We start from the raw sequence: 15,785 nt of genomic DNA on the forward strand, positions 1-15,785 counted from the left end.
CAGCCCAGCTCAAAAGAACAAACACTTGCCAAAGTTTGTATTTGATCCGCCAGCGTTGCTCAGATTGAGTAATGAATGCATGGACCCCTTTTAAGGGGAAAATATTTCTCCAGGATTCCCAACTGGAGAAACGCTGCTTTGAAAGTAAGATCCCATCTGTGAGCCCAGTTTCATCCTGATGCAGAACAGCACAGCTCACTTAGAACCTGGACATGCCGATGAGCTGCAGCCTGTTTACCGTCACGTCCAGAGAGGATTCGCGTACTCTCAAGATGCATCTGCATTTTGAGAATCACTGGGCCCTTGGGGTTTTATCCACATCCTGATAAGCTGGCTTGTTACGGAGGGTGGCGGGAGACGGTCTTCGGGAAGTCGTCTGCGCCACCCACCCCACCCAGCGCCTTGGCACGAAGCAGAGTGCGAACTAGCATTTAGGGTGACGTCATGAAGTTGTAAAGATAAACATTTGAAGAGCTTAAACTAGAACGCAAAGTACCATCCTCTGGGGTGGGCTGCGGGAGCTTGGAGCAGGGACTTCGGGGTCTTCCAGCCCTACCTGCCGCGGCCCTTCCTGGGCCACCAGTCCCTCAGGGACCCCACCTAACAACCAGCACCCACACACACGCCCCTCTCCCTGCTCAAAGCCCTCCCGTGACTCCCCAGCACCCACAGAACAAAAGCGCACCACCTAGTTCAGATCCCAGCACCATATTGCCTCATCGGGGCTGGGGCGGGGGGGGGGGGGGGGCTACTGTTTTTTAAACTGACTTTCCGTCTCTGAGCCTCAGTTTCCCCATCTTTGCGGGCGATGGAGCATGATGGTAACTCTCAAAGGTCAGCCCAGCCTCGAGGCTTTTCAGTCTCCGACCTGGAGTCCGTCAGTCTCCCCGGTGAGCAGGCTGGCCTCGAACCCACGACGTCGCAGCCGGCCCGCCTGCACGGGGCCCCGAGATCTCGCGGGCGCGGCGCGCCTCCGCTTGGCCCCGCCCCGAGGCCCCGCCCCCTCCCGGGTCCCGCCTCCCCAGGCCCCGCCCCGCTCGCTGTTCCGGGTTCGCTCTGGCTCCGCCCACGGCCCCCAGGCCCCCCCACCAAGGCGCGAGGACCCACATGGAGCTGCCCCTAATACTGCCTAAAGGGCGAGTCCTCCACCCTGGAGACGGAGGCCTGGCCGGAGGCCGTCACACGGGCCACCTTTGAGGGCAGTGGAGAGGTGGAGAGGTGACGGGGCGCCGGAGCCCGGCGGGACGGGACAGCGACACAGGTTTCCTTCCCTCGGCTCAGGCGCGGGCGGGGCAGCCTGGCGCGCGCCGCAGGGGAGGAAGGCCCCCGGCGCAGGCCCCGGATATTTGTGTCAGCGCTGCCGCCACCGCCTCAGCTGATGGGTCGGGACACGCGCTCGCGCTCGCGGTCGGCTGGTCGCAGGCGCCGCAGGCAACGGAGCGGGAGTCGGAGCCGAAGTCGAAGCGGGAGCCATGGGCGGCGAAGCCGCCGGCGCCGGGACGACGAAGTACGGCGCAGGCGGAGGCGGCAGAGCCGGGAGCGCAGGTGGGCTCGCTGCGCGGACGGCGCTGGGGAGCCGGGGATCCCGGAGTTAGTCCGTGAGGGCTTCCTGGAGGAGGAGGCGTCCGGCTGCGGGTGTCGCTTAGGCGGCGACAGCAGGGCGAGAGGCGCCCCGGGCGTCCCGGGCGTCCCGGGCGTCGGAGGGGACGGTGGGAGCGCCGCGAGCGGGCGGCGGCGGGCTGGGCGGCGCGGGGAGAGGTTCGGTCGCTCTTGGGAGGGGAGCACGAAGCCAGGGACGGATTCCGAGCAAGAGGGCGACGTGGCCTGACTGACTTTGCGGAACTCTCCTCCGGTTTCCGCGTGGGAAAGGGACGGAGGAGGAGGCTGGCAGGAGCGACTGCGGGGAGGGGGAAGGTGGTTCGGTCGTCTAGGCAACGGATGGGGGTGGCTTTCAGGGAGGGAGGCGGTGGGAGGCGCGGTGGGGAAGTGGGCACGACCGAGAGGGATCGAGAGGGATTCCCCAGGTGGAGGTGACAGCTCTTGCCGCCGGAGTGGGCGTCAGACAGAACGGCTGGCGACAGGGGGCCGGCCCGGGCCGACTTCTCGGACCTGGGTCTCGGCTTCTCCGAGGCCCACAGCCCCGTCTGTTTGGAAAGGGGACACCTGGGGCGTCTGGGTGGCTCCCTTGGTCAAGTGCTCTGCCTCCGGCCCAGGTCGTGATCGCCGGGTCCTGGGATGGAGCCTCACACCCCCTCCCTCCGCCCGTGCTCACTTTCTCTGCCAAATGAACAAACACGAGCTTTAAAAAGCGGGTTCGGGGGGGAATGGGACACCTCTCCACTCTCCAGGCTTGGCTTCAGCCTGCTCCCGCACAGAGGGACCCCGACGGTGCCGGGGACTGACTTCCCGATCTCGGTCCCAGTGCTGACTGACCGCCTGCCTGGCTGTGACCGTCGGGCCAGTCCCTGCGCCAGTGTGGCCAGTGTGGCCCGCGTGTGCTCCTCTCCGTACTGAAGACGTCCGCGGGGCCTCTCCCAGCACGCCTTGTCTCCCGTCCCTCCGGCCTGTTCACACCCTAGTAGCCACAGTGGCTGTAGTCAGAAGTGGCTGATGGCCCTCTAGCTTCGAGAAAGCTTTTCTTGTCTGAGGCTCCTAAGATCATTGCAACCGCAGGCTGCCGAGAAGTTAGAAGAAGCAGAACGGAAGTAGCGCAGACAGGGTTTAAAGCGGGGTGTGCAGCCTGCCCCTGGTGAAGCGAGAATGGTTTACACGTGTCTTTTTGAAGATTTCCTTCATTTATCAGAGAGCGCGTAGGTACGTGCATGAGCAGGGGGGAGTGGAGGAGGGAGAAGCAGACTCCCCGCTGAGCAGGGAGCCCGACACGGAGCTTGGTCCCAGGACCCCAGGATCATGACCTGAAGCGAAGGCAGACGTTTAACCGACGGAGCCACCCAGGTGCCCTTGGTTTTTACATTTTTAAATAGCGGGGGGAGGGGGGGGAGAAAAGGAGAAAAGTATTTCATGAGACGTGAAAATTTTATGGGGTACTTGAATGCGTTCAGGTTTTGGGGTGCAGAAGTTAAAACTTACTGGGACCCACCCATGCCCATTAGTTCCTGTCTGTCCGAGCTACTATTTCCCTACAACAGCAGAGCAGCAGACTGTGTCCTCGACCATCTGGCCGCTTACAGAGAGTTTGCTGGCTCTGGTGTGAGCCCCTGGGGTTGTTGTTTTCTGCACTGGTTCACGTACAGCAGTCAGTCTTCTGTGCATCTCTCATATTTGCTGTTTCCTGGTATTCGAGTTAGTCAGGAGAATCAGCCATCCTGGATACCGAGTTCAAGTTGGGTTGTTTATGAAAATCTGATCAAGGGGGAATTCCTGGGTGGCTCAGCAGTTTACCACCTGCCTTCGGCCCAGGGCGTGACCCCGGGGTCCTGGGATCGAGTCCCACATCGGGCTCCCTGCGTGGAGCCTGCTTCTCCTTCTGCCCCCTCCCACCCCTTTCTGTGTCTTTCATTGATAAATAAGTAAAATCCTAAAAAAAAAATCTGATCAACTGTGTAGTTTGCCTACAGGGACTCTAAAATAATTGGTTCCCGTGGCATAGATTTATTTTGTGAGCTTAACAAGTGGAGCGTTTAACAAAATGAAGAGACATGGTTGTTCCTCTGCACACTCAAAGGCCCCTGACCATTAAGGAGCCTATCCCTGCAGTAGGGCTCGTGCATTCCATTTCGTGTCCACAGTATTTTTGCCTGGCACTTGGGTCCTGCCAGTCTTACTCTAGTTCACTCCAGCCCATCCTGTGAGACCTGTTTAGCCACCACTTCTCCTGTAAGCTCCCTCTTGTTACCTGGACAGATCGGATCCTCTGCTTCCTATACTTACAGCTCCTGTACCATCAGGCCCCAGCCCGCCTCCCTGTCCTCACTCCCTCCTTCACTCCCCTTTGTTCACGTTGCTCCAGCCACACAGGCTTCCTGCTGCTTTTTGAACATGCCAAGTAAACTTCTGCCGCAGGGCCTTTGCTCCTGCTGTGCCCTCTTCATGGATGACTCTCTCCCTGTGGCATCTTCCCCTGCTTTCTCCAGAGTTGCCTCCTCTGATCTCTATCTCCTAATGCCTAGTCACTCTTCTTTGGGACTTCTAGCACTGTCCAGTGTCATGTGGCGTGTTTGTTGATGGGAGCCTTCCAAAGGTTGCGACCTTTGGTCGGTATCACTGCTGGTCACGGCCGTGTCCCCAGGACCTAGAACAGCACCTGGCATAGTAGGTGCTCGGTAAACATTGTCAAACGAGACTGATCAGCAGGCAGTGAGCACACCTCTGTGGATTCCCTCCACAGGTCAGATTCGGAGGAAGAAAGGTGGCAGCGGCGAAGGAGGCCGAGCCCGAGCCCACTGCCACCGCGATGGCGCTCACAGGACCGGTCCTCTCAGTCCGACTCGGATGAGGAACGGCAGGAGCAGCAGCGGCGCCGATGGGCCCGCCGGCGACGGACACGCTCTTGGTCCCCGGGCTCCTCGGCATCCAGCTCGGCCTCCCCAGACCGCTCCCAGAGCCCTCGGGAGGCGGCGGCAGCCCTGAGCCAGCAGCAGAGCTTGCAGGAGCGGCTGCGGCTGCGGGAGGAGCGGAAGCAGCAGGAGGAGCTCATGAAGGCCTTCGAGACTCCCGAGGAGAAGCGGGCCCGGCGGCTGGCCAAGAAGGAGGCCAAGGAGAGGAAGAAGCGGGAGAAGATGGGCTGGGGGGAGGAGTACATGGGCTACACCAACACCGACAACCCCTTCGGCGACAACAATCTCCTGGGCACCTTCATCTGGAACAAGGTGAGCCTCTTCCTGCCCTCAGCTCGTGGCGCATCCTTTGCAGGTTCTTCCTGCCTTTCTCGTGGGTTTGCTTCACGTGCCTTTTACAGTTTCTGTTTTGATGATAACTCTTTTTTTTTAAAATTTTTTATTTATTTATGATAGAGAGAGAGAGAGAGGCAGAGACATAGAGACACAGTCAGAGGGTGAAGCAGGCTCCATGCACCGGGAGCCTGACGTGGGATTCGATCCCGGGTCTCCAGGATCGCACCCTGGGCCAAAGGCAGGCGCCAAACTGCTGCGCCACCCAGGGATCCCTAGTTTCTGTTTTGAAAGACGTGGTTTAGCACACGCAGCACGTGTTCCCAGGTGGTACTTTGCTGTTAAGAGTTTATTTTATCCGTGCGCACGCGCCCTGGTTTCTGCCACCTTTTACTGTGTCAATTTCTTTGCCGTGTAAAATTCCAGACACTTTCTCCAAGACACCAGGCTAATCTCAGACATGACCGGGAGCAGGTTCCCTGCGTCGTGTGCCCAAGATGGGATTCCAGTTACAGGTGCTCAGTCTTGTTGTTGACATCTCATTGTCAAGATGAAAGTCACATGCGGATCACTCACCCGTCAGTCCCGGCCTTGCGCACAGGACTTAAAGCCACAGGTTTTCTCTCCTAGTTCTGGAGGTCAGAAGTCGGCTCATGGCTGCTTTCCCCAACCTCTGTCATCACGGTCACGTGGCCATCTTGTGTCTTCGTGTAAGGACACTGGTCATTGGTTCAGAGCCCAGCCTAACACCACGTGACTTGGTCTTATTTCACTACATCTGTGGTCCCTCCTCTCTGCACATTAGTGTATGTCCCACCCGTGCAGGAGGCTGCTCTGAACACTACCCTGTTTCCATGTAAGGTCCCCTTCACAGGTTCTGGGCTTGGGAAGTGGATGTGTCTTTCTGGAGGGTGCAGTTAACCCTCACAAGGCACCCATCTATGGCGGGATGGGGGGTGGGGGGGCCCCTGGGGTGGCAAGAGCAGGCGGGCACAGTCGGATGCCATGATGTCTGCCACTCACCACGTGCACTCCAGGCCTTTGTCTAGAACACACTGAGCCCATGCCACCGCCACCGTGGGCCCTGCTCCTCGCCGCGCCTCTGCCTGGAGCACTTCCCACCTCTTTCTGTGGCTGCTGCTTTCTTGTTCCTTCAGATTGCAGCTGACCTGGTCCCTGTTCTGGGGCCCGCTTGTCAGCCCCTTGGTCCCACAGGTCCTAGTGCTGCCTCTCCCCTCCTCCTAGCACTTCACTCATGAACCTGTGCCACTCAGCTGCTGGCACTGGGGACTGTGCAGGCCCAACATGCATCCGTGAGCTGCAGAGACAGATGCCTGTGGAGCCGGCCATCTGGGGGAGACTGTAAATAAGTAGATTAGCAAAGCACAGAGGAGAGAAGGCAGGCAGGTGTTGGGGTGCTCTGGTTGTGGTTAGAATAAGCAGGTCCAGAAAGGTCTCGTTGCAAAGCAGACATCTAAACGCGGGTTCTGATTGATAACGTGCGTGTGATTCCTGCCAGACTGTGAGCCCCACTGGGCAAGCTCTGTCCCCAGAGCCTGGCGCACGCTCGGCCCTGGGTAGGTGTGGAATGAATGAGTTTGGGGTGGTGTGCACACGCATGTGCTCAGGCATTTCCCCAGTGGTCTTTCTTGGGCCCCATGCTGGCTTAGGGGGATTTGCCCCACAAGAGGCCTTCATTGGCCCCTCTGGTGATAAGCACATTGGGGGTCGACCCCAGCTCAGCCTCTGAGGCCACTCTAGACAGGCCAACAGTTTGGGCAGCATCATGCGTTTTGTCCCCTTGTCCCAGGACCGCTGGCTGGCAGCATGGGCAGTCACCATGTTGATCGTTGACACACACTCCATGCTGGGTGTTGTTCGCAGTGCTCTCCGCGTGTTGGCTCTCCCTGACTTGGCCTTGTCGGCTCCAGGTCACTGAGTTGGTGGCCCATGGTCTCTATGCTCCTGAACGGCAGAGCTGTGATTGGAACCAGGGCTGCCCAGCTCCTCAGTTGCTGTTCTCTGTGGCCACAGAGGTGACAAGTATGGTCACTGCTAATAGGTGTGGCGGCTGGGGAGGCCAAGGAGCAGCATGGGCGTCGCGGATGGTCCCTCACTGAGCTCCGTGTCCTGCTGCGGGCATATTTTCCTGGGCACTGGGGGCCTCCTTGACAGCCCTCGGAGCCAGGGGAGTGCATGTCAGTAAGTGTGGGCTCAGCGCCCGGCTCAGGCATTAATCATGGGGGGATGTCAGGGTCGAGGGGTCTCCAGCCCCTGTGCCCCAAGCACCCTCCATTGGGTGAGGGGCAGATAGGAAAGAAGCATTGACCATGTTGCATGGCACCCCAGGGGTCTGTGAGCCCGGGGACTGCTGTTCCTCTCATAGCGAGCCCAGCAAGTGTGCTCTCTGAGACCTTCCATCGCTGTCCTGCCTCTGCCCACATGCAGTGGGCCTCTGACCTGCTGGGGGCTTAAACGGACTTGGCACAGCCAGGCTCCTGTGTAAACCAGGGCAGTGGGGCTCATGCTGAGGTGCTTCTGAGAGCGACCTCCGGGAGTCCCTGGGGCAGGCGGCTGCCTCCCCTCTGCACGTTAGTGTATGTCCCACCCGTGCAGGAGGCTGAGGTGTGGCCGTGGACAGGTCACTTCTCTGGGCCTCACCTGCAGAGACGCTACTCAGCCAGGTGGATCTCGATCTGGGTCTCACAGAGGAGGGCATGGAAGATCCTTGGCGGGTGGTGCCTGGGAGGGAGGCATCTCTGCTCAGTGGGCGTGTGCTTGGCCCTTCCAGGCCCTGGAAAAGAAGGGGATCAGCCACCTGGAAGAGAAGGAGCTGAAGGAGCGCAACAAGAGAATCCAGGAGGATAATCGCCTAGAGCTGCAGAAGGTGGGGTGCCCTGGGCCTGCCTACGCGGGTCAGGAGGCCTTCCCTTGTGAGGGCCTAAACGCTGGCTAACCCTGGCTTAAGTCAAGGGAGACCTGACTGGCTTATGCAGTAAGTCCAGGGGATGTTGGCTTCAGGCACAGCTGGATCAAGGGGTTCAGGCCGTGTCTCAGCACACTGTCTCCCTCCATCTCTCGGTTTTGATGGGCTCTGGGCTTTACTCTCAGAAACTTCCTTCAGTGAAAGGTCTGAAATGGTCCTGGCTGCTGCAGGCTGCTGTGTTTCCAGCAGAAAGAATGTGCGTCTGCCCTAGTGTCTGTCTGAAGCAGGCTTTTCTGACTAGTCCCCACCCGGGCTGGTGGGCTGGGGCCAGGCCTGGGTTAGAGTCCCACCCCTGACCTCAGGGTCCCCCATGGCCTTAGAGAGTACGTCCTCCCCGTGCACCCCCAGGTGAAGCAGCTGCGACTGGAGCGGGAGCGGGAGAAGGCCATGCGGGAGCAGGAGCTGGAGATGCTGCAGCGGGAGAAGGAGGCAGAGCACTTCAAGACGTGGGAGGAGCAGGAGGACAACTTCCACCTCCAGCAGGCCAAGCTGCGGTACGTGGGCAGGCCTGCACGGTGCTGCCTCCACCTCCCTCTGCCCACAGCCTCTTTCTGGGCCAAACGCACAGAGCCCTGTCTGCCCCAGGGCCTTTGTATATGCTGTTTGCACTGCCTGGAGCCTTCTGCCCTGGCTGGTCCCCCTTGCCCTTCAGGTTTCCACCCATCGCCGCCTCAGGGGGTCCCTCCCTCACCCCCTTTCTGGTTGCCAACCCCTGCTGTGTGTGCCACTTCCTGTTCACTTCCTTCCCTGAGCCTGTCACTGACGAGTCCCCTTGTCTCCCCCATTGAGTCGCATGCCAAGGAGACATCTGCGTGATCTTCGCTCCATGTAGTGGTGCCACGGGAGCTGAGCAGGGTGCTAGACCCTGAGCCAGAGTGGTCACCCCTCTCTACTCCAGCCCACAGCTCGGTCCACAGACAAGGACTGTGAGGCTCTAGGGCTCACGAGCACCCCAGGCCCGGTGTGTGTGCGCCAGGAACCCATTCCTGGCCCCTCTGTCCTGAGGCCTGCTGGCCGTGCCAGCCCCAGGGGCTCAGACCTACCTGGTTCTGATTCCTGTCCCCATGGGTGCAGCAGTGAGGCTTCGGATCTTCCACCCCAGCAGCCCACCCCAGGTGGTCCTCCCTGCCCTGCTCCCCTCCTACCTGCTGCTCCTCAGATGCCACGCTTACACTACGTCTTCCAACTCCCTTGCTCCTGTGCCTGGCACCCCGCCTTCCCGGCCAGGCTCTCCCCCTGGCTCCCACACAAGGCACCCCTCCAGAGTAGGGTCTTCAGGAGGGGCAGTGGGGGTCACGATGTCCTGGGCTCTGACACCACTTCCCTGCTCCTTGGCAGCTCCAAGATCCGCATCCGGGACGGGCGGGCCAAGCCCATTGACCTGCTGGCCAAGTACATCAGCGCCGAGGACGATGACCTGGCCGTGGAGATGCACGAGCCGTATACCTTCCTCAATGGCCTCACCGTAGCAGATATGGAGGACCTGCTGGAGGACATCCAGGTACTGCCCGGCCCTGCCCCTCGCACCCGGGCCCTTGGGATAGCCCTCCGCCAACTCACCCTTCTGCACGTCCACCTCCAGGTGTACATGGAGCTGGAGCAGGGCAAGAACGCAGACTTCTGGCGAGACATGACCACCATCACAGAGGATGAGATCGCCAAGCTGCGCAAGCTGGAGGCGTCGGGCAAGGGCCCAGGTAACCCAGCACGGGTGCCAGAGTCACCAGAAAGCGCCCGGTGTGCTCTGAGGGATACATAGCTGGATCCACCTTCGTCTGGGTGGCTCCCCAGGGAACCTTGGCCTCGCTGCTGCTTCACTTTCCCCACATGGGGTCTCCATGTCCCTCTCGAGGCCTCTCCGGGAGCCACCAGGGGGCAGCAGCAGGTGCTCCTGACGCTGACTGGGTGGGGGCTCAGAGCCCCCAGCGCACCCACCGGCCTCCTTGAAACACTCAGCCGCTCAGCTTCCCTGGGAGTGGCGCCAGCAGGGGCTTGTTTGTTTGGGTTTCAAGTTTTTGCCAGAGGCTTGGTGTGTTTGAACCAGAGTGGGACTCGGCTCCGCTTGTCTGGGAACCCCCTGGAGCCCTAGTCTGTTCAACCTGGTGATCTTTCTCCGTGTGCGTTCTTGCCCTGGAGGTGGCCACACACTCATGACCTCTGGGGAATGACTCTGGAGCTCAGCACCACAGACGCTGGACCCCGACCCACTCGGTGTCAGAAACACTCCGTCCTGACTGCCACAGAGCTCCCTAAACATAACCTGGTGTCCCCCGGGGGCAGGATTGTCCAGGGTGAGAACCACTGTTCTAGGTTATAACCAACTGCATTCCACCCCTCGAGCCGCCCCTCAAACCACGCCTGGCTCCTCTGCGCCTGTCCTGGGCACGTCCTCTGCTGCTGTTTCTCAGGCGTGGTGGCCTCCCCTCCCCCACGCCTGTGTTGCTCAGACAGGGCTGGGGCTGGTTTCCTCTGCTTAGAGAAGGAGGCACGTCTTTCCTTGTCTTTGTACTGATGCTTTGTTTTCCTGCGTTCTCTCCGCACGTCCTGTAGTAACTTCAGGAGAAGGAAAAGGAAATGCTTTGCTGTTGGAGATGCTTGAGGAGGCATTTCCTTCGGTGGCAGCGGGGCTGGGTATAGAACCCTGGCCCGAAGGGCACTGACTGGGCAGGTGTGGCCCTGAGTGCCGATCCAGGCCACCAGGCCGCTCAGTGACCTGGGCCAGTCGGCTGCTCCTAGGAGCCTGGTTGTCCCTTTTGTCCCCCAGGGATGATAAGACATGTTTGGGAGCATCACGGGAGGAGAAATGAGTAGGTGGTTGTCACGTACTAGAAGCTGCACTGGCCAGTGTCACCGAGGGTCGTGGCATTCAGGCTCACCAATGGCCTTTGCCTCCCTCGCCCCTCACCTCCTGGGGTTCCCTTCACTTGCCCGTGTTGGAGCCCCACTGTGACCCCCCACATCACCATTTTTGGCACTTTGCTCCCTCATCTTAGTGGGATGCGTCCTCCAGTAATTTCTGGCGAGAATCAGGAAGTTCTGGGATGTCATGCACGTCCGGCTGGGGAAGAGTGGGGGCCGGCCCACCCTGTGCCCCTGCGCACAGCTGCCCTGCGCCCAGTCCCTGCCCACTCTCCCCCTCACCTGAGCCATCCTCTGAGGTGAGCTTTGCTTTTCTGTTTCTCCCTTCGGCCTCATTTCCAAGCAGTCTCAGCTCCATCGTTCCTTGAGTCAAGCGCCACACATTGTCTTTACAAGTTCAGTTGGGCTTCTTCTCTTGTTGTTCTCACGTTGGTAGCTGTGTGGTAGAAAGTGGGTGACTGCGACGGGTCCCCCACTACCGTTCCCTGTGGGTTCTCCCCGTGTGCTGCCCGCAGAGTGCTCCAGTCAGCAGGGCACAGCCGCTCAGGCGCCCGCCTCCAGCCAGCCGGGCCCTGTAGCTGGGTGTTAGGGGGCATCTGGACCTGGGACCCGACTTTAACCCGTGACAAGGTGGAGCTTGGCTCGTGTGGGGCTGTGCCGGCGGACACAGTCTGTGTGTGGTGTGAGTTCTGTGTGAACGAGCGCGGGATGTGGCCCCAGGGGCAGCTGGGAACTGTCTCTGAATTCACTTCTGATCCTGTAACGTTTCTGTGCCCGTCGCAGACTCAGCTGGTCAGACTAGGGTACCTGGGGCACCCAGCTGTGTGCAGAGGGGCCGAGTCTCAGTGCTGCTTCCCGGGTCCTGCGCTGGTTGGCTAGAGGAGCGTGCTTCCTTCGTGCCCCTCTCTGACCGGCTACGACTCCGTCCAGCGGGAGGGTAGCAGAAGCCAGGTCTTGAGCAGGGACCACGTTCTGCTCATGTCCCTCTGCACCCAGCAGCAGCTGCACCCTAACTCCTGAGGGCCAGCACAGCGCCGCAAGCCCCACAAGGCCCCTGCCCCGGGGAAGCCACAAATCGGGCATCCGGGCCAAGGGGAGCGATCTGGGAGGCAAATGGACAGGGAAGGTCACGTTGCTGGAGGAAAGGCCCTGTGACAGGGTGTGGTGTCTGTGCTGAGCAACAAGGAGGCGGGTGTGCCAGAGCGGGTGGGGCCCGCAGCACCCAACACCGCCCTCCGGGGCCGCCAGCTAACATGGATTCAGGACCGTGGTGGCGGGTGGTGAGCATGCTCCCCTCGGGGCAGCGCCAGGACTTCTTGCAAAGCCTGGGAGATGAGCAGCTCTCCTTCCTGGGGAACGGGGAGACCCCCAGGATCACACAGCCAAGAGCGGGAGCAGGATCTGAGCTCCCGAGAGTTGGGCTGTCAGGCGATCCCTCCTTGTTCTTCAGATGTTTTTCGGGGTGACAGGCCAGACATGCCAGGCTGAGGTGCTCGGATGCGGCCCCGGGGGTCAGACCCGCTGAAGGACCTGCCCGGCTCCCCAGGCCCACAGAGTCCGAACCATCCCAGCCAGGGTCTGTGGCCTGGCGTCCACTTCATGTGTTAGCAGGATCCAGCCAGAGGCGGGGAGGACCCCAGGAGCAGGGGAGGCGTGGGGCGGGCAGAGGGAAAGCTCAGACCCCGGCCCGTGCTGAGCGTCCCGTCCCCTGCAGGAGAGCGGCGAGAGGGGGTCAATGCCTCGGTCAGCTCTGACGTGCAGTCGGTCTTCAAGGGGAAGACGTACAGCCAGCTGCAGGTCATCTTCCAGGGCATCGAGGGCAAAATCCGGGCCGGGGGCCCCAACCTGGACATGGGCTACTGGGAGAGCCTCCTGCAGCAGCTCCGCGCCCACATGGCACGTGCCAGGTCAGTGCTGCCCCCGGCCTCTGTGGGGCCCAGGAGCCGGCCCCGGGGAGCGTCCGCTCACTGTCCCAGTTGGAAGGCTGTGCCCCTGGGGTCGGGGGTCAGGGTCCGGGGCAGCAGGCAGGGCCTCTGCGGGCCTGGCCTCCAGCCGCACCTGGCCTTCGTCTCGCCCGGGTCAGCGGGCATCTCGGCGGGCCCGGAGGCCGCCTGTCCCCCATCTCCCGCCCACCCCACACCCTCTGTGTACAAATTCTCAGCATGTTTGGCCGCGCCACATAAACACAGCGCCTGGCTGTCGCTAACTGCCGAGCTGCCTCTGAGTTCACTCGTCCCCTGCTGGCGTCTTGCGCCCTGTCCCGCCCGGCTCGGTGGCTGACATGGCGCATGAATTCCTTGAATGGGGACCCGCCCTTGCCAACCGCAGAATGCTGCTCCCGGCAGGGTCTGTCACCCTGAGTCCTGGCCCCTGACCCAGAGGTTCCCCCCCCCCCCGCAGCACCCCCACCCTGGCAGGCTCCCCCCGCCCCCCCTGACCCTCTCCCCTCCACAGCCTGGAGCCTCAGGGCCATGCCTGGGCAGGGACCCCATGGTGCCCTCCCAGGCTCCAGGCCCTTGCCATCAAAGGGGGTCGGAAGAAAGGCCGTGGGCGGGGAGAGGGGCCCCTGTGTGGCCAGTGTTGGGGTGACGGGCAGCCTGCGTTCCAGGCTCCGAGAGCGCCACCAGGACGTGCTGCGTCAGAAGCTCTACAAGCTGAAGCAGGAGCAGGGCGTGGAGAGCGAGCCTCTGTTTCCCATCCTCAAGCAGGAGCCCCCGTCCCCTGGCCACAGGTAGGCCACCCTGTGGCCCCCACCTCACCCCTCAGCCAAGGACCTCTTGTGGGCCCCCGGGCAGCACCTTGCTCCTTGCTGCCTGGCCCAGCCCAGCCTCCTCCCTTGTGCAGCCTGGAGCCTGAGGACCCAGCACCGACCCCACCGGGGCCCTCCTCGGAGGGCGGCTCTGCGGAGCCTGAGGCGGAAGGGGCGGCGCCCGTGGAGGGTGAGGCGGACGGGGAGGCCGTGCTCATGGAGGAGGACCTGATCCAGCAGAGCCTGGATGACTACGACGCCGGCAAGTACAGCCCCCGGCTGCTCACAGCGCACGAGCTGCCGCTGGACGCCCACGTGCTGGAGCCCGACGAGGACCTGCAGCGCCTGCAGCTGTCCCGCCAGCAGCTCCAGGTCACAGGTACGGGGGCGTGGGGACCTGCCCGGGGTCACGTGCAGGGCTTTCACCAGCAGGCTCTCTGGCCGCGCGCCTGGCCACAGGCTCTTCGGTGCCCACCCAGGAGGACGCGCAGAGATGACCCAGACCAGGCGTCGGGGGCAGGGGGCAACAGGGGGACTTTCTGTGCACCTCTGGGTGGAGCCAGGGCCCAGGGCTGCCGCATCCCCGCCAACGCACACCCCCGCCTGCAGGCGACGCCAGCGAGAGCGCGGAGGACATCTTCTTCCGGCGGGCCAAGGAGGGCATGGGCCAGGACGAGGCGCAGTTCAGCGTGGAGATGCCGCTGACAGGCAAGGCCTACCTGTGGGCCGACAAGTACCGACCCCGCAAGCCGCGCTTCTTCAACCGCGTGCACACGGGCTTCGAGTGGAACAAGTACAACCAGACGCACTACGACTTCGATAACCCGCCGCCCAAGATCGTGCAGGGCTACAAGTTCAACATCTTCTACCCCGACCTCATCGACAAGCGCTCCACGCCCGAGTACTTCCTGGAGGCGTGCCCTGACAACAAGGACTTCGCCACGCTGCGCTTCCACGCCGGGCCGCCCTACGAGGACATCGCCTTCAAGATCGTCAACCGCGAGTGGGAGTACTCCCACCGGCACGGCTTCCGCTGCCAGTTCGCCAACGGCATCTTCCAGCTCTGGTTCCACTTCAAGCGCTACCGCTACCGGCGGTGACGGCAGGGGCCTTCCTCCACACCACCTGCCGCCCCTCTCGGTGTCTGGTGGAGCCAGCAGCCTCCCCGGGCCGGGCGAGGGGCGGGGCCCCGGGAGCTCAGGCTGGGCCTGCCGCTCCACCAGACTCAATTTCCCCAGTGGGAAGGGGGTGCAGGGGGGCTCACCACAGAGCCTGCTGGGGACAGTCAGTGGAACAGGGTGTGGAACAGGGAGCGGCGCTCTCGAGGGGCAGGAAACCAAGTCCAGGGCAGCTGCAGGACTCACACCCCTGGCCCCTTCCCTGGCTGGCCTGGCTGGGCCTGCAGCACAGGGACGTGGGCCCCTGCCGGGCACGGTCCAGGAGAACCCGCTGAGGGGCGCCTGAGCTCTGGCTCCCCAGGTCGCCCCAGTGCTGGTGTGGGCCAGTGCCCCCCGGGTGGGCGAGGAAGACCCATCACCATCTGCCATCGGGTCCAGGAGCCGGGGGTGGTGAGGGGAGCCTGAGATGTTCTGTGGCTGCAGGAGCCTGGTCTCCGTGTGCGGCTGTGGCACGCCATCTGGCCTGGGGGCCCCCCATGTTGGGACAGCTGTGTCCCTGGAGAGCACCTCCCAGCCGGCTCAAAACTGGCCTCGGCGTCCCTGTGTGTGGCCTGAGCCCAGCGGCGGAGCTGACAGGTGCAGTCACCACCCGATCACACGCTGCCCCAGAAACGTTTCTTCTGACATTTGGCTCCAGAGACGGTTCCTTCTGGCCTTAAGGGGGATGACCCCCGCCCCACCAAGGGCCACCTGCGGGCTCCTCCAACGGCCCCACCCACACGCCCTGTTCCGTCTGGAAATGTTTTAGGTTGTTTCTCTACGAAGACTTTTTTTAGGTGGGGGAAAGATCTTATTTTCATTTAATTGGTCCATTCATGAAGTTGCATGTTTTTTTAATAAACACTTTATTTTAGAATACTTCCAGACTGTCAGAAATGCTGCAGAGTGCCCCGCCCTGCCGCCGCAGCCGCGTCCTTACCATCTCCCGTGAGCCTGGCACACACGTCCCAGCCAGGGCTTGCACGTCCCAGCCGGGGCTGGCTGGGACTCGGGCAAGACGACCTTTTACAAAGCTGCAGAGCACTTCAGGGGCGGCGGCCCCTCGGGAACCTCCCGCTCCAGGTTTCCCGTCTCTGCCGGCCCGGCCTCACCTCCCAGTGCGTCTGACCGGCTGGAGCCTGGGTGGGGAGGGTGCCCAGGCCGCCTCACGACAGAAGGGTCCA

General features: G+C 62.0%; 1 protein-coding gene across 1 annotated transcript; it reads left to right on the top strand.

Moving 5' to 3' along the window:
* Positions 1-1,339: 1,339 nt before the first annotated feature.
* CACTIN (cactin, spliceosome C complex subunit) lies at positions 1,340-15,483 on the top strand. Its single transcript, XM_055344514.1, has 10 exons — positions 1,340-1,545; positions 4,349-4,829; positions 7,642-7,737; positions 8,185-8,330; positions 9,175-9,337; positions 9,419-9,533; positions 12,410-12,602; positions 13,304-13,426; positions 13,540-13,823; positions 14,054-15,483. Exons 1-10 carry the CDS (start codon positions 1,379-1,381, stop codon positions 14,542-14,544), a joined length of 2,259 nt encoding a protein of 752 aa, XP_055200489.1. The 5' UTR covers positions 1,340-1,378; the 3' UTR covers positions 14,545-15,483.
* Positions 15,484-15,785: the final 302 nt, after the last annotated feature.

Source organism: Nyctereutes procyonoides, unplaced genomic scaffold (assembly GCF_905146905.1).
Source record: "Nyctereutes procyonoides isolate TBG_1078 unplaced genomic scaffold, NYPRO_anot_genome, whole genome shotgun sequence".
In the NCBI taxonomy this organism is placed as follows: domain Eukaryota; kingdom Metazoa; phylum Chordata; class Mammalia; order Carnivora; family Canidae; genus Nyctereutes; species Nyctereutes procyonoides.